The 27,130-nt window shown below is 45.9% G+C and overlaps 1 protein-coding gene across 6 annotated transcripts; it reads right to left on the reverse strand.

Annotated features, from left to right (window-relative positions):
* Positions 1-611: 611 nt before the first annotated feature.
* On the reverse strand, positions 612-25,258 carry TEF (TEF transcription factor, PAR bZIP family member). 6 transcript variants are annotated; one of them, XM_069854932.1, is made up of 5 exons: positions 24,924-25,258; positions 11,984-12,310; positions 10,331-10,551; positions 9,437-9,648; positions 612-2,001 (listed from the first exon to the last, which is right to left on the reverse strand). In XM_069854932.1, the coding sequence occupies exons 1-5, from the start codon at positions 25,024-25,026 to the stop codon at positions 1,959-1,961; spliced, it is 906 nt and encodes a 301-aa protein (XP_069711033.1). In that variant the 5' UTR covers positions 25,027-25,258; the 3' UTR covers positions 612-1,958. The 6 variants fall into 6 exon arrangements, with proteins under 6 accessions (XP_069711033.1, XP_069711040.1, XP_069711020.1 ...); XM_069854939.1 differs by having other exon boundaries at positions 995-7,501; XM_069854919.1 differs by lacking the exon at positions 24,924-25,258 and adding an exon at positions 18,305-18,615 and having other exon boundaries at positions 995-7,501.
* Positions 25,259-27,130: the final 1,872 nt, after the last annotated feature.

Raw genomic sequence — 27,130 nt, forward strand, 5'->3', positions numbered from 1 at the left:
CAGGTAGAAATATCATAGACTGTAAGAAGCAAACGGAAGCAAACACAGACTTCTCTGGAAGCTGCCCTTTCTAGTCAGATGCAGTGAGTATAAAAAAGATACGAATTTCTTACCAGGTTGATCTTCACCTACCAGCTCCTGAAGAATAAAACAAAACAATACAACCAACCAAACAACTAATCAACCAGGGCTTAAGACAAAAAGTGGAAAGACATAGAGAAAGCTGTCCTTCTGAACTTTGCTTCTTGAAAAAAGCTAAATCCTGATTGCTCTGAAGGAATGGGTAAAGCAAGGTCCAAGTGTCTATGGCTGACTGCTAGTTGTCAGAACTCTTCTCCTTACTTGGAAGAGCTCAGCCTAGAGTCACTACAGGACAAATGCAAAACCTTGTGAAGTATTTGAAACCAATTAATCCAGAAAAGAAAAGTGGGGAATTTTATACCTGTTACTGGCACGCTTAACATGTGAGAAATGCACAGCAAGAGCCTAATCCTATAAGGTAATCAGCTGATCATGCCTACCGACTTCAATGCAAATTGCAGGTATAGTGCTGGCAGTTGAGGTGTACAGCAATGTGTGCTACCTAGGGAACAAAATTCCTGGATCTCAGCATAGTGGAATATACATTTTATTTCTTAAAAAGGAAGGGTACTAATAGAATTTAATACAGTCAAAACTTTACATTTTAAACAAAAGCTTTTCTTTTTCTTAAAAACCAGTTACGAGCAGAGAGGTGAAATGACTTAAACTACTCACAAAATCCAAGCTGAAGACTGAGAATTCAAATCTGTGGTTTATACATTTAAAAAGTGTAATAAATGGAAATATAAAATAATACCAACTCTGCAACAGTGAAATGCCCTTTTCTTATTAGATTGCTGTTTAAGCACCTTTATTTTCACCCATCAGCTGCCAGGAGTGTGTACGTTTATGTACAAAATAAGTAGTTTGGGACAAAAGATTCACATGTAAATTAAAACCACTTACGGCAATACAATTTTAGCCAGCCACTTTACGATCTTTATTTTCTCTTTTAATTTCTATAGAATCTTTCAGTCAAGATCTCCGATGCACTTGATGGACTGCTTCAAAAAGCAGCTACATTTGCAGGAATTACATAGAAAACCTCATGGAGTAGACATCCAAGAGATTAAACAATTTAACAGGCGGTAAAACTAAGATCTGATTTATGTAAATACTGTGCAGATTTATCATCCATCCCACTGAATGAATGGGACAGATCAGTGTCACATCAGAAAAAAAATACTTTTATCCAAGAGGCAACAGAATTTCAGGCCCAATATGACCGATAGGAGTTTCCTCCAACTATTTAGTTAAAAATTATATCTCTCTGAAAAAGCTTTACAGGAAGAGAGTTTTCTGAATAACCTGCACATATGCTTAGCAGTCTCACAGCTATTTTACAGCCTAGAGACACTAATGGAGGAGGAAAAAAGAAGAAAAAAAAAAAAAAGAAGAAGAAAAAAGATGCCACCATCTCTCCCCACTACAAAAGATGATGTGGCTTCGTCACTTATGGAACACTGCAAACAGCTGTTAATAGAAAGGCTGCTCCACTAGGGTGTTAAAGACAAAGATGTTATGTTATGGCTGGAGAAAGTGTCATCACAGGCTAATCTCTACATGAAGGCTGATGGATCAATCTTACCTCCTCCTCAAAACACAAGTGTTTGCATTTCCTAGCAGACCATTCATGATTCTCACTCCAATGTTTCGGGTTTTATTTTTGACACAAGATAGAAAAGGTCATGAAAGCTGATGCAAGTCCCAGTTGTGCAGCATCCAGTGAACACGCACTCAGCAAAACCTCAAGTCATTAATCATTTTCTTTCTCTCTCCACAGCAGGATACCCGTGTCATCTATGTACACAATAGAGCTAATAGAGGTGGAGACTATCTAGGTTACAAATGAGCTTCAGCAACAGTCACTCATTGCTTCATTGCACCTTGCTGCAGTCTGGCTGAAGGGTGGAGACAGATCTGTTTGAGCCAAAAAAGAGAACAGTGGATAAAAACACCTTTAATTGTCCTCAGTCGCTAAGCTTTACCAATCATTTAATATTGCCACTTTCCAAATGCTATTCAAAACCAAATCAACTGTCCACCTAATGGGATGAGAAGAGTATGATAATGAATATCATGAGTGACCACTGTTAAATAAAGACTGGAAGAGAATCCATTCCCTCAAACTCTCAGTTTCTCTGCTTAAGTAGCTCATTATTATTTTTAAAACATTTTTGTCGATAGAAAGCATCACAACTAGACTAGAATTCCACAACATCAATCTTTGTTTTGATTTCTGTAGTTCTCTAGGAAAAAGATAATCCCAAATCAAGCTACATGAAGCATTAACAATATTCAGATATTACAATGGAAGCACTTATTTATTACTTCATAGAACAGATTAGTTTTAAAAGTGTATTTACATGTTCTAAGTTATACAAAATACAGTATTCCAATAATCATGTTAATCATCATATTTCAGACAACTTCACATAAAAGTGCAGAGGATGCACCCGTCCATGATCTTGGCCAGTAGCAAGCGGTCACCCACAGTGACAGATGAGAGCTGCTATTGTGCCCTCTCAGGAAAACAAATTCCATTGTATCTTCTCACCGAGACATAACTGCGGATCTAAGAAAACATTCAGGCAAGGTACACAAGCAAAGTTGGTTGAGACCCACAGACCAAAATCACATGCCTTAATTTACTAGACGTACGTGAAGTACATTTTTATTTTTTACAGATGTTGTACAGCAAAGGGCTTCTGCTCATGCCTTAGTTGGGAAAATGAAGTAACAAGGGGTTTGGCTACGTAACAAGCACCCAAATTACACTTCCTATCAACAGCCTTACAACTGCAACTGATCCTGTGTTAAGGACACAATTCTGCAGCTGACTGCCTGGGCAGAGCTTCACAGTCATGAACAAGAAGCCTTCTGACTTCATGTCGTGTGAAGTCCACGTGGTTCTCTGTAGATACAGGGCTCATCCCATGCAGAAATGACAGCAGAATTGAGGCCTTAAAATACTGGAGCCTCAGACAGTAATTTCCTCATGACACAGCACTATCAGTTCACATTGGCAGGTCAAGTCACAGTGCAACAGTGCACTTGGTTAAAGCAACAGCTATTTTTTCACACCTTTCAGTAGTAACTCTCCTTACAATCTGTATACTCCTCTCACTTTCTTCTGGATCATTGAAGTGAGATCAAGGAAAGGAGATTCCCAAAACCTAAGCAAATACACATCTACTGTATGATGCTAACCTGAGGGGTTCCAAATTATTTGACTAAAACTGTAAACAGTGAAGCTTCAGTTTTAGCAATTTGGCTCAGGTCAGGCTCCTGCATTACTCTTCTCTTCCTGCTTTCATTCTTTATTCTCCTTGCCAAGTATCTATACATTTATCTTTACAGGTATCTTTCTCAAAGGATTCTTTTTTCCCTGTAGCAGCTTGAGCTTTAGAAGCTGGCATTCCGAAAGTGACTCACTAGGGGACAGCACGCTATCAAGCTAACAAATTACATTGTGTGACAAACCTGCATTATCATGAATTAAATCACTGCAATTTCTCAATTAGCATTATGTTAGCATCTCCACAGAATTTTAGTTAAACCTGTTCTTTCTACCTTTTTCCCAGCTTTTCACTGTGAGTTCCTCTATCTTTGCTGTGTTACAGTGGCAGATATACAGATCAGAGTAAATATCTGAAAATCTAGAAAGTCAGCCAGTGTCTTGTAGCACTGCAAAGGCAAAACACTAGCATTAAATGATTTTGCTGTTTATGGATTTAGATGTAGGTTGCCAAAACGACGGAGATTTATGCATTAAGACAAATTTTCCTTCCTCATCTTGTGCTTAGCAGCTAAAACCGCAAGGGTGAACAAAGTCTACCTGGATTTTACAAAGGTCTGAGATACCTCCACTAAAAACGAAGGCGTCTGATCACAAGGAACAAAGCCCCGTTGTGCTGAGCAGGCTTACAAGGTTGAAGCAGCAATATCCTCTTCTGTGCAAGTCCATTATTTCTGCAGTCTATACAAAATATTTTTCTAAACAAGTGGTTTTATTACAGTATTCCCAAAGCTGCCAGCCTTTCCGCTGCACCTCCCAACTTGAAATTAATTTGATACAATTAGTAGCAGTCCTGCAGATACTGCTGAAAGTGATTTCCTCAGCTAGAACACCATGGACTTTCAAACAGCACAGCAGGGAAACAGAGCAGTCAGAAAAGGTATAAAATATTACTAGAAAAACTGCAAAAAGCCACATTTAACTTTTTTTTTTTAATTTCTTCTCCCAGCACAAGGTTATCGTATACTACTTTTTCCACCCTGTCAATGTAGGGCAAAAAAAACCCCAGAGAATTCAGATTACCTTAATATCAAAACTATCACTAACTGTAAATGAACAAGCAATAGGGCCAGGAAACCAGCATGACAGCTGAAATCGGAGATACATCCACCTAATCCAAGCACAGAACGCTCCAGAGTAAAGCAAAGACACCCATGACTCCAGTGCTTGCTAAAACCTGACGATAACCACATGAGTGTAAAGACTTTTTCCTGTAGGAGTTAATGAGATCTTTGTTACTGGCTTCAGTGGGAGCAGATCTTGGCAACAGGTTGAAGATCTTCCCTTAGAGATGGTCCCTTTATGGCTGGAATGGGATACATTGGCATCAGGCACACTTGTAGCCTCTACAGAGCGTGTTCCAAGGTCAGAGATTTTTCGACTCCAATAGCATCAATTCATAATCTTTTAACATTCAAATTAAACTAAAAGAATATTGGTCATCTTATGACCACTATGAAAGTGTACCCAAGTTATTACTTAGGGATAGGATTGTCATCCTAGTCAAAGAAACAAGATTACATAGTCAATCATTTTGAGAGGAGCAGAAAGCTCTGAAGCAGTAAGCTTAACTTCCTGAGACTGCGAAAACTAAAACCAAAGTAATTCAGCATTGCACATAATTCTTTTGTCTGGCAATACCCACACTCCTTTAAATAGTTACTACCTTCTCAACTATCTTTGAGGATGTTGCTTCTTAATAAAAAAAATTCTCCAACTACAAAAGTGAAGACACACTCACCCTAAAGTGCGATTTTTCCAGTTTTGCAACCCATAGATAAATGAATCACAGAACCTGCAAGCTTGCACTGCCCTACAGGGAAGCACAAGAGTGTGCTAACGGCCTTCTCTGAAAGGAAGATCTAAGGGAGATTCACTGTTAGTTTCCATTGTGTAAGACTTTAATACAACAGAAAAAGCCAATAGACTTGCACATACTATTCTCGCTGACTGAATATTTCACTGTTAAAATAACATGACATACTACAAAACCAAATCCTGTATAATATGTAAGTATTAAAAAGATATTCCCAAAGCAGTAAGACAGCAAGACCCAAATGAAGGACTAGCAATGCCTTGCCCAGTTACAATACCCTTTAACTTCATCACTTAAACAGGAAGTATGACTTTCAAGAACAGCCATTCAAAGCTAACTGAAAATATATAGAAATAAATTTAAAGAAATAATAAATGCAAAGAGTTTCTACACTAGCATGCTGCCAGGTCTATTGTTTGGTTTTGGGTTTTTTTTAAACCATCTATGGTGTGGCCTTTATCACCAAAATAAAACAACAAAAAAACTCAGTACATATCAAAAATATCAATCCAAATCAGCAACACTTGATATGCAGAGATCTATGCTGACAGTTCAGCAACATGTACCTAAATTATTCATCTATCCGAAGAGAATACCACAAGATTACTTCCAAGTTTTAGAATCCCAAATTATAATAGTACACTTGTAAGTCTACTTATGTTACCAGCAAAATAGTTAAAAACACTTTCTTGATTAAAAATAATAGGTCAATAACTGCATTTAACGTATATGGTCTTTAAAAAGTTTATGCCTTCAAAAAATGGTTATTAACTCTAAAGTTTGAGATTTTTACTATTTTCTTTAAATGAAGTTTACAACGGTAGCTGCTTCTTTGCACTTTTTTCTCTTTGCTTCTCTGCTCTGATATTAGAGGTGGAATCTCTTGGGTTAATCAAAGTCAAAATACTGGTTCAACACAATAGTGTCGAGCTTTGCTGGTAACTAGTCACGCCTCACTTTTGGCACTTGCACTTGTGAAAACTTTCAGGATTATTTTTCTTGAGGCGTATGCTGTTTATCACATCTCCAGGTATGAATACACTAATCATCTTTCACTCCTGTCTTACAAGCTCCATTTTGGCTACAAGCATGGCCCTGTACCACTTCCCCAGAAACTAAGTACTCCTTCTCAAGCAAATTTAGCTCTTAAGCATCCTCAACATAAAAGCAGATCCCTGTTACGCTGATGAAACTCTTACAAAGGAACTTCCACCCACTTCCTCCATCTTCTACACACAAACATGCCCGCGATCTGTCCAAGCTTTCATCAACTCTCCCACACCACTACAAGGGTCTTAATACTTAAGCTGCCCACTGTAACTGTGAGAAATCATTGCCTGTTTCTGTTGTATAGTGCAGAGTATTCTTTCGCAACTGCAGCTCTCACATAGTCAAGAGACAGAAAATTGTAACGTGGCAGCTAAGAGCCATTCTTTCACTGGAGCTAATACTCGTTTGGTGTTTTCAGACTGCAAAAAGACATGGGGATCAGCAGCTCAGACTAGCACCTTTTCCCCGATTGCTAAATCGTTAACAGAAGAATAGATCTTGTTTCAGCAAGACACCATAAAAGAAAGTAAGCCTCATAAAAGAAATAAAGCAGAAGGCAGGTTACAGCAGTGTAGCTGTGGAGCAGGAAAGCAATTGAAGTGTTTTACTAGTACATGGGTCACTTGATAGAGGTTTATTACTCCTCTTTGTGTGGCACACTGTGGTGCTTTCTGGATTGTTTCAGTACATCTGCTGTACTTTTCTGCACTGGAAGTCTCATATGTCACAGACTGCTGTTTTCCCAGTGTCTTTACTTCTGCACTCACAGTACTCCACAAAATGCTACACTGTACCAGAAGTGAGCTGCAGTATTAAATAAATTCCATTCTACTGCAGGGAAAGAGAGTCATAAAATATAGCAGTTTTTAATATTTACAGACACTTTCATTTAAAACTCCCTATTTTCTTCCACTTGAGTGCCAAAACAAAGAGTCACTATTCACACAGGCTTGTCAACAGACTTTGAGAGTCTTGTAAGTAAGCTTATTGTAGTTCATAGTTACAGTGAGAAAGACAGATAAGAAAGCCATATACAGAATTAAGGAGACTTTGCACTTTTCATCATGCCCAGCCCTGGGTAGTTCTGATGGGGTACTTGCAGGCAAGCAGGCAGGCAGGGTCATCGTCAGTTGTTTGTGTTGGGACACCTCACAGATTTCACTGCTCACTCTGAAGACTGGCGATTCATGTGTGCTTTTTAGTTTCTTTGTTTTTAAAAGTCTTTAAAGTTGCATCACTCGGAATCAGATAAGTCACTTTAAACAAAGCAAAGTGTTAAGTGTGACAATTTATTTGTAACATACATCCCACCATCACCACCACACACCACCCTGTGAAAGAAAAACCCCTGCTGAAAGGGTGACAAATTTTTAGTATGTTTGAAAGAAATTAGACCAACACTGCATCAAGAGCCACTCTAGTCAAATTAAGAGCATAACAGAGGGGGAGATAGTTCAAAGCGTACATTTACTTTAAGAGTTCTGGATTAGCCTGCTTCTCCACTTCCTTAAGATGTCAATGCACAATTGGTCTCTAAACTCATAAGTTTCCACATTACTTTGAAAAAATAAGCTAGGCAAGAAGTCTTCAGTATAGAAAAGAAACCCTAATGCTCTTTTAAATATACTTTTTAGATTTCAATAGTGGAACTGGAAAGTAGCCTAAACATCTTCTGTCCCTACCCCACAATTGCTCCCTAATATAAGTATTAGCCCAGGAAGCATAGCCTAAGGGTTTTGACACAGCCTCTATCTTAAGATAGCTTCTCTTGTTAAAAGACATACTTCTGTTAAAGCTTCTGATTCTTGCAGTTGTAGGTCACGCAGAAGGTCCCAATATCACACATTAAGATATTTTTTTCTTTTAACACCATGTACTGTTGAAGCAGCGCTTGGTGCCGAGAATGGATTACTTCCAAGAGGGCAAGTCTTGTGTGTTAATTTTGTAACAAGAAACATGCTGAAGGGAGAACCAGCAGGCATGGTGAGACCAGATATGCTGCTACACAGGAGATAGTGAGGTAAACTGTTCGTGTTTAGAGTGGGGTGTAGCTGGTTCCACAGAGTGTTCACGATGCAAAGGACCAAAACTCTTTCTCAAGCTCTTGTACAACAGGTAAGGTGCAGTAAAGAAACAGTGGTTTGTTTGCTTCTTAAAAAAAAACCAAAAAAAACACCAAAAAAAACCCCTTTTTCCAAAAGATAAGAGACTGGCAATTCCTTAACAGATGGGACTCAAGGTTCCGCCTAATGAGCCAGACCTCTTTTTCTAAATCTTCACTTCTCTGTTAAGTGTAAGGAGCTGCTTTATCAGCAGTTCAAGAGGGAAGTCCTTCTGAGGAAAAAAAAAAAAGGAGGGGTGGTGGTAGAAATACAGCCTAAAACCCACAGCAAATTATTTAGCCCATATCTGTAAAGTGAGAGATACACAGTTCTCTCTCCTCAGTTCCTGGAAATTATCCAGGATTCAAACCTACCAAGACGTTTGGACAGTATTTTAATCAACACTGCACTGACTCTGGTCTGCCTAACACTTATGCATTAACCTTGAGATACCCCAGTTTTTACAAGGGATTGAATATTTTCCTGTCTTCATGTCCTAAAGGTTCCCCTAATCCTCTTCAACAGAAACAAGAGTTCTATACAACAGATTATTTCTAGTGCCTCTGAATGGGAGAGGAAATAATTTCATGATGCTGCCCAGCAACATCTCTTACATCTTAAAATTATGTTTTACAATTTGACTGGGAGGGATGGGGTAGGGGTGGAGAGGGAGAAAAGAGCAGGAGTTTAAAAAGAAAAAAATAAAAGGCAAAAAAAGCCAAGAGAATCTCCTAGGCTCTTCCTCCACTTAAAAGGGAGATTAGACAGACAGTAAAAGCCCTGTCCAGTCAGGAGGGATCCACATCTATTCCTCCAGATAAGTGAATCTGTTCTATTGTATGACATCAGAAAATGCTCTATCAATGTTAAAAACAAAGTTGTAAATATGGACACTAAGATTTTGGGCAACATAATGATCAGGAAAGGGCCTGAACAATTTGTGCCAACAGAAACAGGGATTGGTTTTTTTTGTGTAGATGCAAAATGGTAAAGCCTCCACAAACTTTATTTCTGGGAGTCTCTACAGAAGGCAGAGACATCTAAGAGGCTAAAACAATGAGCCCTAACAAGGAAAAGGGGTGTGCTTACAAGGGTCCGTATCTGGTCTCGTATTTAGAAACAATGTTCTTGCATCGTCCCACTTCCTTGCGCAGCTCTGCAACCTCCGTCCTCAGGGCCGTATTCTCTTTCTCAAGAAAGGCTGCCCGAATTGTGATCTGATTCTCCTTTAATCGCCGAGCATCACGGGAACGCTTTGCTGCCACATTGTTCTTCTTTCGCCTTGTCCAGTATTTTTCATCCTGTAGCAACCACAAAAAAAAAAAAGATGCCAACCTGACAACTATATCAGACACCTCTTTATTGTATTATGGCATTCACACTGACTGCCATATGGATGAATCTCCTTCATTGGTTTGCAGGGCTCCAATACCAAAACACAGGCAACAGTACTGTAAAATTTCATCCTTACATGAGTCTTCTTTTAGGATAAACCAAGTGCACTGCTAGAACCAGAATTAGGGAGATCAAGCAACTTTGCTACTAAGAAGCTGTCCAACTGAAATGCTCCCTTTACTTAGTGCCAATTCATAGAATCACAGAATGCTTTGTTTTGGAGGGGACCTTTAAAGAACTTCCACAGAGAACAACCTGTTCTTTTGGCTCGGCTGCTTAAAGCCAGACCAGACATAATGCTGGGCAAATATGTACAGTGGTCTTCAAAAGTGCAATTGATGAGGATGTGACTTGAGAGTTCTTCTAATTTCTGTGTATAGCATAAGTTGCTCCTGCTCGATAATTATCTCATGATAACAAACCATAAAAACAGCAGAAACAACAGCTGACTTGCCAGTCCTATTCTTGGCAGTGCTTCCGCCCAGTCACATAGGTATAGCGCATTAGCTTTATATATCAAAGTGTTTGGACAAAGAGTCAGAAACTTTGATCAAGGCGTAGAGAAGTTTGCAGCAATAAATCTGTTACCTTTTGCTCATCTGGGACAAAAACCTTCTTGGCTTTTTTAATCATTGGTTGCGGCTTCAGGTCCTCTTCAGTAAACTTGTGTTTGCGAGGATTGAAGAGCTCACCACCAGGCACACTGGACAGCACTAAATCGGCAGGGTCAGGGTTAAAATTCACCTCAACTTCTACGCAGTCAGGATCAATGGGGCTGGGAGTATTTCTCTCATTTTGTGGTGGGGACTCTGGTAACAACAGGACAAGTTACAATACATTCAGCAGGATGAAGACGATTTACTAAGAAGCCAACTTGGGTATCTCTATTGCTCTACTGTGGGTAGTAATAGCATCATTTGAGACTTCCCTGAGGTGTGCTGGGTGCTGTGCAGCTGCTGGTACAGAGAGAAGCTACACAGCCCAGTTTGTAACAAACTCCAGGAACACATGCCAGACTAGCAGACATGAGCAGATAGATGCAGAACATGAGTTAATACTTCCTCAGCAAAAACTACATGCTTTCCACAGCAGTAAGAAATGAAAAAGTTGTATCAGCCTGAGTTTTGTACTATAGAAAGCCTTATGGCAACAAGTCTGCCCAAAGACCCTGGTCCCAGGGACCTTCGAAGGTCAGACAATTGCATTTCCACGGAAAGGACTAAATAAAGGTGAGTTTGTTACAAATGAGACAATTCTACTCCTTTACTACATAAAAGCAACTATCCCTAATGGGTTGTCCGACATTGACAGTGTTCATATGAGCTTTGTCATATATGTCTATTGCTTGCAAGCTTCATACACATGAATTGTAAATGTCAGTGCAATATGAAGTAGTGATCAATACGTTTTTTTATATGTCACTTAGAAAAAATGACACCCTATGTCTTATTGAAGCAGTTCCACATTTTGCCTTTCTCTCAGATTCACAGAGAAGCCCTGAGCATAACACTTCCTACAAAGTCTGCTCATAAAACTCATTAAATACTTACGTGAAAGTTTAGTGGCTATCACGTTTAAACTCCAAATCTAGGGCAAACTTAGCTGCTAAATACTTTAATAGAGAAGATCTCCACACTACAAATGAATAGTAGGAGTTGCTTCCTAGTACTATTTAAGTACAGTTCTGTTTCTTTATTCCTCTATTCCCATTTCAAAGCACCACAGAACATCAAACTGCATCATTAACACATCTTTTCCAAGTGTCTGTTCTCACATTTCACAGCCTAGCATGAAAAGATCATTTCATTGTTTTTCTATCAAGCATTGTCATTTGAGATAGTGAGCACAAGTTCACCCAAAAAGACTAAGCCACAAAGGTAGCACAGAGGACTTGTCACAAACCATCAAATGCATTGTAAAATAACCTGAGAAGCTATTATCTCAACGCATCCAGCTTCTCACTAGATGAGCAACACCAAGAAAGCAAATACTTTATGTTGGTGTTTCAGCTCTTCTAATTTCAAAAGAGAAACAGACTGCAAATTGGGATACAGTCATTCATTTTTTCCAGGAGGAGAAGAGGAAAAGAAGGGGAGAGGTGGCATCTTCAGGAATTGACACACAGACTAAGGCTCTGCATTGAGCATGTTTATGCTGCTTAACCTGCCACAGCTAACATATCTCCTCTTCGACCCATGAGCACAACAGAAGTCCCCCAGTGCCCCATATCGTTCCATCTACCTGTGCTGGAGGCTGCTTCAGATTGCTGGTAAACTGCAGTGGAAGAGGATGATGCAGGAGAACCAGTGGAAGCACTGGCAGACTCCTTTCCTTCCAGCTCAGCCACAGGCAAGAGTGGATTCTGGTTCAAATCCAGGTGAGTGGGGCTGGAAGGAATTCCATTCTCCAGCAGGAACTCATCCAGATCCATGTACTCCAGGTGGAAAGACTCGCCATCGTAAGGAATAGTTTTGTCCCAAATGGGTGGCATAAGGGAAGCTGAGACTGCCATAGTGCTGGCAGCAGCTGTTTCATCTTCCTCAAGCTTTATCTTCTCCTTCTCTTTATCTGAAAGATACAAGTAGGTCATTGTACAAGCTGCAACACAGGAAGGACTCAAGGTTTAAGAGTCTAACAAAATCCCCATGAAAGTAAATTCAGCAAGCTATAGCTCTGCCTCATGACATGATCTGAAAAATCAGATGTTGAAAGACAACATTCATATGAAACTCCGTATGGAATGCTCCAACTCTCTGTGATGGCTGGACCACAGACATTTGAGTAGCCTTGAAGACCAGCAGCTTTGCTGTAACAACTGACCAAAATGCATATAATACTGCATTTTATTTTTTTATATATATATATGTGTATGTATGTATAAAACAGTACAGTTTACTACCTAGTCACTGCAAAACAGTCTGTTTTTCACAGGCTTGTCTTGGCAGACAGTGAATGTCCTTAGGTAGGATTACATAGGAAGCCATTAAAAAAAACTCCCAAGGAAGCAGTTGTTTATTCTGTGCAGAAAGAAAGAGGGTGCAGAAGAATAATGTAGATACAAACAAGAAAGGAACACAGGTTTTCAGATTACACTTGAAAATTAGTCAAAAGGTCCACAGGACACCAGAGACCTGGAAGTCTATTGTTCAGTATTTTAGAAACACTTCTTTCTGAAATGACTCAGCATGTCCACACAAAGCAAGGGCTCCAAATGCTGTTCACTATAAGATAGCTCAGTGTACCTACCTACAATTTTCACTCTTTGGGATGTCTAATAAGGTATGCTCCCACACCCCACCCCCAGGCCACAGAAGACTGGTGAAATTTTCTCCATTTACCATGCTACAATACATATATTACAGAAAAAAAACCGGCTGTTTCCATATTCCCCATAGCTACTGAATATTAAGAATTGTCTGGGACAGCATCCAAGCAGAAAACTCAAGTTATGGAATAATTACATAATTTAAGAGATAAAAATAAGCTGGAAGAAAAGAAAAAAAAAAAAACCCGAGTCATTTTCCTGATCCAGTTCTCCAAGCAGTTCCACCACCGCTGAAGGAGGCGTTGCAGAAGCAATGACAGTGCTGCCACCACTGAGCAAGCCCTGCCGTCAAAAGGAATGGTTGCCAGACATATCCCAACCAACTGCAAATCGTGTCTTACCGTGGAAGCTGACAAATACTCAGTTCAATGAAACAAGGACTCCAGTGACATACACTGGACCAGGTTTGATCTCCAGTAGTCACACGGGTCAGCCCCACAAAAGGTACAAACCGTTGGCATTAGAATTTTCTAGACTGGCTACAATACACTAAGAGTATTTTTCTTTATTGAGGGTGGGAGTGGGGGTGAAACTCTGCTCTAAATCAGAAAAATCTATTTATATAAAACCTATTCTTGATAGAACTGGCATTCCTTCCGCTGTTGAATGAAAGAGCTTTTTATGGCTTCAAGAACAGTGCTGCCATACAAATTAAATTATAATTTTAACCTACCATACTCTGAACATTTTACATAAAAGAGGATCCAGATTTTAAACTAAACAGCTGAGAAAATATTCACCAGCCACCATATTAGGACTACTGCAATTACCTAAAAAACATGTTAAATTCAGACTAGTAGCTCCTGGACCTGAGCTTTGTTAACCTCATCTTGCAGCTTCTGGCCTTTCCCCTTACCACTTCACACTGCTGCCTCTGACCTGCCATCTCTTAACTTTCATCCCTGCTATAAACTCCTTTTCGCAGGGAGTTCTGCTGTTTTCCCACCCTTTGCTTGGGCAAAGCAAATCTGCACATTAACAGTCATAATCCAAATAACCTGAATGTTTCTAAAAAGCTCCTGCTTGAAGCTAATAAAGAAACAGCATCTACTCTACCTCACATACAAGGATGGTTTCACTGACTGGAACCACCATTTCACATCCAACTTGTGAACTGGGAATTGCATATTTCCCCAAGGTCTGCATTGTGCCCAACACAACCAAATCGAGATTTGCACTTTGTAGATGATATCTCAGCAAAGACATCACCAAAACAAATGCAAGTGACAATAATGAGCTCTTTGTAAACCACTGTTTTTCAAATCAACATGATATAAAACTTGTGAGTGTTGAGTCAAAATGTCAACTAAAAAGAGAAAAAAAAAGAAAATCATTCTTTATGCTTGAAAACAGTAGTCTTCTATTCCAAGTTATGACAGCTTCAATGCAAGCCGGCAGTGTGTTTGTTTTACAATGTCTAATACAACACCTCCAATAGAGTAGAAAAACCTTAAGTGATTAGTAGACTAAACATAAGGCTTAAACATATTTTTCAGAAGGTAGATGCCAAAAAGACTGTGCTACTGCCGTACGTGGCTCTTCTCAGATCTTATAATGCCTTTTAGATGTGCGCCATCATCCTGGATGCACTTCAGGAACTAGCATTCTAGATGCTGCACTTCAGGAACCTGAAAAGACAGCTGTCCCTCCAGCTTCTTCTTGCTATTTTCCCTGGCTCACACCAGATTAGATCCTTCCTTCCCATGAGAAGACCACCTGAAATGGTTCTGCCCTTTTGCTACAAGTTGACAACTGGCAAGCACCGGGCCCCAGTGCTGTCTTTGTTCAGCTATGCCAGCTCTTTCTCTTCCCCCCCCGCCCCCTCACTTCTAACAGCAATATCTGAAACAAATTAAACCAGCAGTTAACAAGCATATTGGGTGCCCATATAATTCAAATGTGATACATAAAAAGATAAAACTGCTATGTGACCATTTTAGCATTGACATTTTCCCACTGGCTTGCTTTCAATTCATTTAATCTTTATTTCTGCTGCACAACATCCTGCTGGGTGCGCAATATCTAATGAAACACTAATTAGCTTCTTGCATCTTGAGGGGGAAGTTTTGGCCTGCCCCAGCACAGGGATCTGAAACATTAATTCTCTGAAGATATTTATAGTGTAAACAGGTATTACCTGACAGCAGAGCTGCAGTATCCTAAGAAGCTCCATTTGCAGTGATTCAAGGTCACCCTGGTAAATCGGACTGTACTTCTGCAGCTGATAGCTCATGTCCGATTTAGCCCCCTCATTCTGCTACTGTGACCTATTAACTAGGCTGTACATCTGCTGTTAACAGAGAGGTCACTAGTTTATGCCAAGTAATTTAGGCAGAGCATTCCAATTCTCGAGCTGTTGGAAATACTGCTCTTTTAGCCAAAAGCAGCAGCCTGGAAAGAGCTTTATTCCACATCCTGTTTTTTAACTCGAAAAAAAAAAAAACCCAAAAAAAACAAAAACAAAAAACCCCAACAAACCAACCAAACTCAGACCAAAAGACATTTTTGCCACAGCAGTCAAGTGCTATCTCAGCCACCAACAGAACAAATATTTATTTGACAAAGTTCCCCCTGTTCATCGAACAATATTGTCAAATCATAGAACTGGTGATTAAAGCATCCTTCAGAAGGTATGCAGCAGATCATTATTAATAAGAGAGACCTAAACTCCTGCTCCAGAATATTAAATCTCTTCCCTTGCCCCACAGGTCTTTTTATATAAAAAGACTTTATTTATTTAATTCCTATAAGGTACATGACAACACGTGCAGTAAGGCCAGTAAGACATACTCAGTACATGGCAGGGCGCTCAAGATGATGGCATTCAGTTGGAACTGGATGTCCTCCTCTGTTGCTCGCAAGGATTAGAAAGCCAGCTTGCTTACCGAGTAGTCAAATTACCTATGGCAGTTGGAAGACCCACAGGTAGCTTGTGGAGACCATAAACGGACACTGCCAGCTAGTTGGTACTGTTTCTCACAGAATAAGGCAGAAAATTCCATTTTTGTCAAGAGGCATTACAGATAAAAGGCATCGTGTCTTCCCTCCAAAAGCTTGATGAAAACACACCACCATATTAAGTAAATTACTAATTATTCAACATTTTGCATTTTGGCTGTGTCACTATGCTGTAAAGGAACAGAAAATGCACAAGGATCCTCTGCAATCAGTTGAGCCACAGTTCTACTGACAAGTCTTCTGGAAAATTAGGAACAACTACCTGCTAACACAAAAGACATTCTTTCCTTTGTCTTGTAAGTATGCAAACTAGAAAAGTGTCAGTGATCAACACAAACAGAAAGCAACAAGTTCCACAAAGTGTAAAGTGAAATAGCACAGGGTGAACTAAGGAAATCTACTGAGAAATCTTAAGAATGAGAACAACCTGAACTTCATCACAGCATGAAAGGAGAGGGGTAATCAAGATGCAATGGACTCACTAGCAAGCTTCAGAGAGTCAAGCTGAACACCTTCCCAAGCTGGAATGGGGTCATCTGGTAAAAGGAAAAGTATCAAATGTTTCTAATTTTAGAAAAATGCACTACCTTAAAATCGTGTTAATTTCAAAATTTTACATCTCCATAGGCCAGAACACATGATTTGAGCCAGGAAAGACACACCTAAGAAAGTCACCGTATTCCAGCCTGCTACAATCACAGTTTCTACACACAAACTCTTTTTTCAACTCCTTTGCTCCTGCTGGTGATATTGCCTTTAAAAAACAGTGTGTGCAGATATATGTTTAAAAAACATCCCATAATGTTGTGGACTCAAGTTTCCATCTGCAGCATCCTGCACCGTAGCAACACCACTAGAACCTTTATCAGAGGCTGACAATTTTAACAGAAAGGAAAAAAAAATATTGGCCAGAATCACAAGATGGATACATTTACTCAGTATTGTGCAATGGTAAACGTACAAAGTAAACAGATCTTAACCAGGATCCTTGCTGGGAACAATTTTGCCAATCTCGCTTCCGCTATGGCCTACCCTGGATGTTGTCTGATGTTCCAAAAATGATTCTCAACCTCAAAATTCCTTAGTATGAGGACTTATCTTGTACCATACTGGTACGCTGGGCATTACAGTGGTGCAGGTAAACCCGAGCCTTCCTCAAAATCAAACTGATAGTTAAAAAAGGCAAAAACAACGCCAAGTGAAGACAAAAAGAAGCGTGCCGTCAACACTAAAGACTACAAGTAACCCACACGGTTATTTCCACAGCTACTGCCGGCATCGCCAGTGGGAAACAGAGAAGCTCCAGCCTGTCCAGGGCTGAGTGTGCAGGTGCAGCCTTATGGATTATCACCAAAACTTGTTTGAAGGGATCTGCTGGTTACGCATGTCACTGCACAATTTTTAAGGTAATTAAGGCATATACTGGTGTGTGACTTCGTTATATACCAGTACGCTGGGCACTACAGCAGAGCAGGTGAACCTCAGCCTTCCTCATAATCAAAGTGATGCTCAGAAAGGCAAAATGAACACCGAGCGAACGAAAAAAGAAGCGTGTCATCAACGCTGAAGACTACAAGTAACCCACACGGTTATTTCCACAGCTGTTGTCGGCATCGCCAGTGGGAGACAGAGAAGCTCCAGCCTGTCCAGGGCTGCGTGTGCGGGCAGAGCCTTGTGGATTATCACCAAACCTAATCTGCAAGGCTGTGCGTGTCACCGCCCGGCTCTGAAGGCAATTAAGGTCGAGGGAGCCTCGGAACCTCTGTCTGAAGGCGGCGAAGGGGGGTGCGGGGGGGCTGGTTCGGGCAGCACGGGGGATAAACCCGGGGTGCGTGGCACACCGGGGAGGACGGGAAGACGACGAACGCCACCCCCCGCCCCCCCCCCCCGCCTCTTCCCGCAGCGAGTCCTGCCGTGACCCCGCCGCGAGCCCCGCCCTCTGAGGCGGGAACGGGGCGGCGCGAGGGAGGGGAAAGGAGGGAGGGGGTGGCGCGCGGGGGGAAGGAGGGAGGGGGTGGCGCGCGCTCCCGCCGCTCGCGCCCCTCTACCCCCGCGCCCCCCCCACCCCTCGCGGGCGCGCGCTCCATCCCGTGCTCACCCCCCCACCCCCCCGGGCGCGCGCTCGCCCCCCACCGTGTGTCGCCCCCCCCCCCCCCTCCGCGCGCTCCCGCCGTTCGTGCCCCGTTCCACCCCACACCCCCCCCCGCCATCCCCGCGCGCTCCCGCTCCTGCCGTCCCGTCCCCCTCTTCCCCCCCCCCCCCCCCCCCCCGTCGCTCACCCAGTCGCGCCTCCCGCGGCGGGTTCTCCATCAGCTTCTTCAGCACCAGCGGGAAGGCGCCCGCCAGGCTCCGCTGCTGCTGCTGCTCCTGCTGCTGCGCGGCGGGCCCCGCGCTCCCCGCGGCAGCCGCGGGCTCCGGTCCCGTCCCCCCTCCTCCTCCTCCTCCTCCTCCTCCCGCCGCTGCCGCCTCCTGGTGCGCGGCGCGGCCGGGCATAGCTCTCCCCCGCGAGGCCGGCGGGCGAGCGCTGTCAGCGACCGGCTGGAGAGCGAGGCGCGGCGGGGTGGGGAACGGAGCCCGTGGGAAGCGAGCGACGGAGCCGGGGACGTCGCGCCAGCTCGTGAAAGGTGGTGGGGGGGGCGGAGGATGATGGCGGGGGGGGGTGTTGAAGGGACGGCTCGGCGCACGCGCGGGGAAGCCGCGGCCCCGGCGCGCGCTGCAGTATTCATGAGCGCCGGCGCCGGTTGGCCCCGCCCCCCCCGCCGCCGCCGCTGCGGGCACGCGCCCCCCGCCCGCCGGGGCACGTGCAGGGGCGGCCTTTACCCGCCCACACGCGCCTCATTAGCGCGCGGAGGCCCCGCCCGCTCCCCCCCCCCCCCCCCCGGCCTCCTTCGCCCGCGCGCTGCGGGCCCGCCCACACGTCTCATTAGCGCGCGGAGGCCCCGCCCGCCCCGCTCGCTCGCCGGCTCGCAGGTGACGCCGAGCTGAGCCGTGCGGTTGTCACCGCGGAAGGCCCGGGTGTCATCCAGAGGGACCTGGGCGGGCTGGAGAAGTGGGGCTGGGAGAAACTCATGAGGTTGAACAAGGCCAAGGGCAAGGCCCTGCACCTGGGCCGGGGTAATCTGCGGTTTCAGTACAGGATGGGGGATGATGTGATTGAGAGCGGCCCCGCACGAAAGGACTCGGGGGTGCTGGGTGATGGGAAGCTCGACATGAGCCGGCAATGTGCGCTCGCAGACCAGAAGGCCAAACCCTATCCTGGGCTGCATCAAAAAAAGCGCGGCCAGCAGGGAGAGGGAGGTGGTTCTGCCCACTTATTCCTCTCTTGTGAGACCTCATCTGGAGTAGTGTCCATTTCTGGAATCCTCAGCATAAGAAGGACACGGAGCTGTTGGAAGAGGTCCAGAGGAGGGCTACAAGGATGCTCAGAGGGCTGGAGCATCTCCCATACGAGGACAGGCTGAGAGAATTGGGGGTGTTCAGCCTGGAGAAGAGAAGGCTCTGAGATCTTATAGTGACCTTCCAGTACCTGAAGGGGCTGCAGGAAAGATGAGGAGGGACTGTTTACAAAGGCTTGTAGTGATGGGACTAGGGGCAATGGCTACAAATTGGAGAGGGGCAGATTTAGACTAGACTTTAGGAGGAATTTCTTCCCTATGAAGCACTGGCACAGGTTGCCCAGGGAAGCTGTGACTGCCCCATCCCTGGAGGTGTTCAAGGCCAGGTTGGATGGGGCCTGGGGCAGCCTGGTCTGGTGGGAGGTGTTCCTTCCCATGGCAGCGGGGTTGGAACTGGACGGTCTTTAAGGGCCTTTCCAACCCAAACCATTCCTATAATTAGCATACGGCGCCCCGCCCCCTCACTCATTAGAATATACAGATCCGCCCTCTCCCCCTCATTAACGTGCGTCGCCCCGCCCACCCCGCTCCCCGCTGTTCCCCCTCCCGCCTCCGGGCGCTGCGTCACCGCCAGCTGCTCCCGAGGGCGCGGGGAGGGGGGGAAGACAAGCGCTGCCCTTATGGGCTGGAGGGGGCGTGTCCACTAGAGGAGGGGGGCGTGGTTTCGCGGGAGGGGGCGTGGTCTAGCGCGCGCGCGCCGGGAGCTCGTGCCCGGCGCCGCCCGCCGGTACCGGCCGCGGGGTCGCGCGGGCGCCGCGGGGCTCCCGTCCCGCTCTGGTCCCCGTCCCCAGCCCAGCCCCGGGCTGCTCCCCGCTCCCTCCGCCCCCACCCCCTCGATGGCTGCTCCGCGGCCAGAGACGGGCGGGTGGGCTCCGAGCTTCTGCAACCGCGGCGGTGCCTAAATACGTTCCCTAAATACGTTTTGGGATGCCGAGGTCCCGTTTCCCCCACGACCCGGATTTAATCTCCCCGTGTCCTACGTCGTGTATAAGGCGGGCAGGGAGGAAGACTCCCCTGCGGCTGCTGGCGGGGCCGGAGGGGAGGTAGAAACCTCTCCCAGGTTTTCAGCATCACAAGCGATCCTTGCGATTCCCCAGCCGGGCTGTGGGATTTAAAGCTTCTGAGCATGCAAAGGGAGCAGACGGTGCCAGTTCATCCCCGAGAACGCAGGCAGGCACTGAGGAGCTTCTCCCACACGATGAATAAGCTGGCAGCAGTGACAAGCACTGCAGCCACCAGCTTCTCCTGTCACAGCAAACCTACTGCATAGCTCTGGGAGAAGGTGGGCAATCTCCCTGGCGTGGCACATCCATGGCCAACAGGGCCTTCCATGCCAGGGTGGAGGTGTCTCCTTAAAGAGACAACAGAAATGGGACCCCTTCTTCCCAGGGTGGAGGTGTCTCCTTAAAGAGACAACAGAAATGGGACCCCTTCTTCCCAGGGTGGAGGTGTCTCCTTAAAGAAACAACAGAAACGGGACCTCTTCTTCCCAAAGTGGAGGTGTCCCCTCAAAAAGACAACAGAAATGGGACCTCTTCTTCCCAGGGTGGAGGTGTCCCCTCAAAAAGACAACAGAAATAGGACCTCTTCTTCCCAGGGTGGAGGTGCCCCCTCAAAAAGACAACAGAAATAGGATCTCTTCTTCCCAGGGTGGAGGTGTCCCCTCCAAGAGACAACAGAAACGTGACCTCTTCTTCCCAGGGTGGAGGTGTCCCCTCAAAAAGACAACAGAAATAGAACCTCTTCTTCCCAGGGTGGAGGTATCCCCTCCAAGAGACAACAGAAATGGGACCTCTGCTTCCCAGGGTGGAGGTGTCCCCTCAAAAAGACAACAGAAATAGGACCTCTTCTTCCCAGGGTGGAGGTGCCCCCTCAAAAAGACAACAGAAACGGGACCTCCTCTTCCCAAGCTGGAGGTGTCTCCTCAAAGAAACAACAGAAATGGGACCTCTTCTTCCCAGGGTGAAGGTGTCCCCTCAAAGAGACAACAGAAATGGGACCTCTTCTTCCCAGGGTGGAGGTGTCCCCTCAAAGAGACAACAGCAATGGGACCTCTTTTTCCCCAGGTAGATGCTGAGGTGCATTGCTTGGTTCAGCTGCCTCTCCGCAAACCACAAGGGTTTCATTTTGGTGGGATGGCAAACTGGAACTGACCCTTGCTAATAAACCCCCATGGTCTTTGTGACACAAAATCAGGCCTGAGTTCCCCCCGCTCAGGAAAAGGAATGGATTGGAAGTCCTATGGAAGGAGTAGGTGCTTTTCCCCGTTGCCTCACTGCAGCGAGGACCAGGGGACGTCTCCATTCAGCCTGGGCAGACAAGGAGCTGCTTTCCCTGCCAGCTGCTTCTCTTGTGTAGGCTGGGAGGCAGAATCTGCTCCCTCTGTGGCAGGGGACAGGGCTGGCACTCCTGGCACAACCCCTGCATGTGTGCTGCCCGACAGGGAGCTGGGAAGAGGCCGCCTTGCCAATATGGGCTGGAACAGCATGGGTTAATGCATCCTTTATCGAGGCTGATAAATCCAGCTGCAAGAAGCAGGCAGCGCAGGTCGTGCTCCGCTGCCCTGCGTGCTCCAGGGCTGCCGCTTGCCTTCTGCGGGCTCCCTCCATCTTGCCAAGCTCAGCTGGCAGAAGGAGAAAAAAGCACATGCGTGAAAAAGGGAGATGCCACGGCACACGGGGCAATGAAACACAGATGTCGGGACCACACAAGACAGAGGGCGGCGCACGGCTCGGCAAGGGGCAGCCGGCTTTCAGCGGGGCTTTGGCCTGGGAAACAGCTTGTGGCATGAAGAGAACACAACCCCGTGAGGCCAGGAAGGGGCAGCTTCTAGGAACAGGGCAAGGGGATGCAGCCAAAGCAAGGCAGCCTGCAGGCTGTCCGTTCAGTTATGGCTCTCGTGGTTGCTTTGTTCCATTGTTGTCAATGCTGGAGGCTCCTGGGCTGTGTCTCAGCGCTGTCCATGCTCCTTCAAGGAACAGGGTCTGCGCACATACCCCCTGTAGATCTCAATGCCTACTGCATTGCTGGGTAGCGTCCATATGAATGGAGGTTATTAAACCCACTCGAATTTAATCGAGCCTTTACTCCAGGGCTTTTCCCTCTAGATTGACCAATTTCTTCCTCCAGCACATTTTTCCACCCAAGCTCCATCACGCAAAGGGTTGTTCTGGACCACCACTGGGTTGTGACTTTGCTTGAAGACGGTTTAGCCTGCACAGTGTTAGCTGCTCTACCCAAAGGCAGGGAGGAGGGAGGGAGCTCCTGGGGAGCATTCCTGTGGGTTCCCTCTCCCATCGCCCTGCTCAGGCATCAGCCCTGCCCAGCCAGCTTGGAGGGAGGTTACTCTGAGAGCTTTTTCTCGTGGCCTCTGGGAATTAAGGGTTCAAGCTACTGCCAGCAGACAGTGGGCACAGCACCATCAGCTGTACCTTCTTGGTTAGGCTGGGATCTGCCTGGATTTTTATCATTCCTCTTTTGCTCTGCAGCTGAGAAGGAAGAGAGGGGAACAGTGAGATGTGAGGAGAGGAATGCAGCAGCCTTGGCTGTTATTACTGAGAGTCTTGTCAGGGCCAGGTGATGCAGAACAGCCCAGCTCTGATGCTGCAGGAAGGCAAGCAAGAAGCAGCCCAGCACTAGGCATGGGCTGGGAGCACACGTACAGCAAGCCCCGCTGGGAGGTTTGAGTAGCAGAACACATTTCAGACAGAGGCCTGAGACCCAGCAAATGCAGACGAGTTGTGTGTAGGTATGAAGACTCAGAAGGAGGGAACTGAGCTCTGTGGGGAAAGGACCGTGATGGGAACGCTGGCCTGGGAGGGAAGTGGCATAATAAGGGCAATTCTAAGGGTTAGAGGAGGTGGTGCTGAGAGGCAGGGTGGTCCTGGGGCTGAGGAAGAAAGCTGCCACAAAATAGCGCCCTCAGCTGCCAAATAAGCCACATTGAGTTAAGACTAAATTATTCCTTCTGAAAATCATTGATCCCTTCTCCTATCCCCCACTCCAACTCTTGCCAAACGGATACGTCTTGCCAGCACTCCTCCCTTGGATTAATTCAATCCACTTGGCTGTGGAGACCAGAGCTCCCAGAGAGGCAGCCAAGCTTCAGCTTAGCCACCGCAAGGCTCTGCACCGCGTGAGCCTCCCTTGGCTGTTTCTGCCTCCTCCCAGCCAGGTCCGCTTTCTACCTCGGTATCAGTCAGCTCCAAAAACATGCCCTGTTCCCCACACAAAGCTTCATACTGTTTGATGCATAAACACACCTGCTGTTAGCAGGCCAAGTCTCAGCAAAGAGCCAGCTCATGGGTAGCTGCAGTGGAGCACTGTGACAAAAATGAGACCCTTAGGGAGTATGGCAGCTCCCCTTGCCCTGTTAACCCCTTTCCCACAGGGAGCTGGGCAGGTGCCACAGGGCTCACGGTATTCCAGCAAGTCTAGGAGGCTGCCTGTCCTGCCATGAAAGTTTTACTGCTGCAGTAGCAGCCTTTTATCCCATTGACTCTGGAGCGAGTCTGGAGCAAGAGCAGGGTCCCTCTCCACACTTTGCATCTGGCTTTTCTGTTCCTGCCTTCTGGATCACACTGCCCCTCAAGACTGCAGAGCTGCCCGGTAGCAACTCCCTACAGAAGAGTGAGCTCAATGCATGTTTGTTTCTGCAAGTTCAACTCACTCGTGCCTAGGCATGAGCTTGTTGGACCAAGGTGTTCCCCCCCGCCTCCCAGTACTCGGCAGAGAACATTAATACACAACAAAAAAGTTTGCCGAGGGCATGTGGCATCCTATCCAAAACTACAGTCCCCGAGTTGTGTGATGCGCACTTGGAGCACGCCCAGCAACAGAGAAATGATGAATCCAGCAAGAGCGAAGTGTTACGCGCAGCAGAAGCCCAGACTAAATAACCTCCTGGGTTCTTTCCATTTGTTTTCTAGGTTGCTGCACAGAGAATGGGAAATCCTAGGAGTACTGAAACACTCTTCCAAAGAAAACACCACATTTGCTGTGTTCCCTACCCCAGCTTTCCACTGATAAACAACTGCAGCATCAAACACAAAGTTTGATTGGAGTCTGCCTGCCCCACGTGGGCCAGTCTCTCTAGACAGTCTGCACCGGGGAAGAGGCAACATCTTGAGGCTCAGCAGTTATTAACCATGGGACAACCTGGATGGCAATCTTGGAAGTCACTCGGAGCACGGAGATTTGTGCCTAAGCCTTCTCTGTGCACAAAGCTTTGAGGTTTTCCACGAAGTAGCTGAGCACAGAGATTAAAAGGAACAGGAGCTCAGCACTCAACCAATTTTGTAATCAATCCATTGCTGCCATTTTTCCTTCTAGCTGCACAACACACTCGGTGCCAGAACTCCCCATCTGACTTGGACACCTGAGGGAAACGTTCCTGAAGAGCTTGCAGCAAACAGGACCATCCATCCCCTTTCTCACCTGGCAACTCGAGGAGGGGAAGAAGAAATCACAACAGAAACACCAGCACGCGTTCTCTCAATCCTACCTGTCATCTTGTTGGCCCAGGGTAAGGAATACTCCAGCAGGGACTTCAGGACTTCTGGAAAGTCCAGGGCAGTGGGGCCCCCGGCGCTGTTGCAGCTTGACATGTCCTGTCCTGGGACTGCTCTAGCACGGCTAAGGGAGGGCCAGGTGCCCGGCCGCCAACGCTACACCCCACTCGCCTGGGCGTTGCTAGAAGGGCTCGGAGGCACCCAGAGCAGGCTTGCCAAACTACTTGAGCTGAGAAAAAAACAAGGAGGGAAGGGAAGCAGCCTGGAAGAGATGCAGTTTGCCCGTCTGTCTTCACCTCCCCCTCTCCCACTCTGAAGTGGCCAATTGTGGAAATAGCTCGCAGCCTCGCAGGGCTGGACCGGGCGGCTGGCCAGCGTGGTTTTACAGGGCCTCTCCCAGCCAATCCGGCAGCAAAGAACTGGGCCAGTTATCTAACTTTGCAAAGGCAGCACCCTTTTCCTTCCCAAGGTGTTATAACAAATGTACGTGTTTGGGGGGGAAAAAAAAAAATGCGTGCTGTCAGGGTACACGTCGGCTGCAAACGCAACAGTGAAAAGATCCGCTGAAGGGTTCTCAGGAGGCTCTGAGGAGCTGTGCAGGCTGCCCGGCAGAGACACACACGCCGTCTGCATCTGCCTGCTAACTTCTCAGCTCTCCGAGATGCAGATAGTGAACACGTTTATATATGATGTAACGCTTAATATGTGTTCCCTCTAAGCTGATGCCGATAACAGCATAAGGTATCTTTCCTATCCAATGTACATCATCCCCAAAATGCAGGATTTCTCTTCGTAAGTGGCACAGAGTTTTATCAGAAAGCTGACAGCCTCCTCTCAGAGAGAACAGTGATGTAAGGCAAGAGAGTTCATGAACCCTGCAAATACTCTGGTTAGGTAAGACCTTCAGCATGCTACACTCCTCCTCTCCTGTTAGTGAAGTTTTTTAGCATGGAGGGATGGGTTGGAAACAGGAGGATAAAGGACTGATCTTCTTTATCAGGATCTGGCTTGGGAAGGAATGTCTTACATGTGCTAGGATCTTCTCTTTGCTGCATATGATAATTAGAACAGAAGTGCCTTTATTTCTCACTTTGCTCCTGGTAATTTTGCCAGAATCAGCTTTAGAGCACCAGCGTGAATCAGTAGGAACCAGGTATTCCAACACTAGTCTGTGAATCCCAGCTCCTGGGACAGCTCAGTAAAACCACGCATGGCTCTAAGTATGGAAGTGGCCCGAGTGAAGCCTTTAAGACATTTCTTGTGCCTAAAGTGAAGCATTTCACTGGTCTAACAGAGTTTTAAAAACTTACAGGGTTTTGCACAGTCCCAACAGCATCATGTTTCTGTTGGTCTCATAAGGAAATGCAGTTGATTTATCCCAATAGAAACCAAAAATAAAGAATTGCTTAAGCCAGACCAAGTGGTTGGGAATTTCAAATCAGCTGGGGAAGTTTCCTGATCTAGATTCCAATCTAATCAGGCTCAGAAAACACACAGTAGATGCTTTGGTAGAATTCTTAATTATAATACAATTATGTTACAGCCTTTTGGGATTTTCCTTGTGGGTTTTTTTTTTCCCTGCACACCCCCAGAGAGAACGTAGGAGAGTAGCCAGTGATAACCATTGGTGGTGAAGCCATTCAGGGAGAACTGTCCCCTGCCAGCCTCAGCTGGTTACAGTGTCCTCCACCCACCCAAAGCTAAAGATCACAGACAGTTGCTGCAGGCATTCCCAAAGGTCAGTGGATTCTGGCTGCTGGGAGCAAGAGGAGTGATCACCTCTCTGCCTCCTGGAGCACAGCCTGCTAGCCAGGAGGGATCTGTTCTTTCCCCAGATCTTCTGGTCCATTCTGGCTGGTCAAGGCAAAGGGAGTGAGGGCTCACTCAATCTCACCAGGCATTGCTAACGTTCAGGACAGCTATCATCATACTTGCCTAGGCTGCTTCTCATCAAATGATGGCAAGGTAAAGTGACTGGGAATGTGGTAGCTGACCAATGCCAGGTTCAGCTGGACATCCTGGTTTTTCCCCAGGCTCAAACTTGTCTTGAAACCTGGACAAACATCTGACCTTACGCCTGGAGGCATGCAAGGAATTCACAGCAGTTGCTGCAGAATTGACTGATGTTTATGGCTTCAGAAAATGAAGAAGATTTTTTTTGAGAGGAAATTGCTACATAGCATTTTGAATTATCAGCTGG

This window comes from Phaenicophaeus curvirostris, chromosome 1, assembly GCF_032191515.1.
Source record: "Phaenicophaeus curvirostris isolate KB17595 chromosome 1, BPBGC_Pcur_1.0, whole genome shotgun sequence".
In the NCBI taxonomy this organism is placed as follows: Eukaryota; Metazoa; Chordata; class Aves; order Cuculiformes; family Cuculidae; genus Phaenicophaeus; species Phaenicophaeus curvirostris.

Bases quoted from the DNA above. Each gene is read 5' to 3' on its own strand.
- TEF (XM_069854911.1), bottom strand. From the start codon at position 18,518: ATGCCCGGCCGCGCCGCGCACCAGGAGGCGGCAGCGGCGGGAGGAGGA. The intron at 16,562-18,304 runs GTGAGCGACGGG...TCCTTTTACCAG, and splicing joins GCCGCGGGAGGCGCGACTGG to ATGACCCCATTCCAGCTTGG. The intron at 10,552-11,983 runs GTAGATGGAACG...TGTTGTTACCAG, and splicing joins TGAAGCAGCCTCCAGCACAG to AGTCCCCACCACAAAATGAG.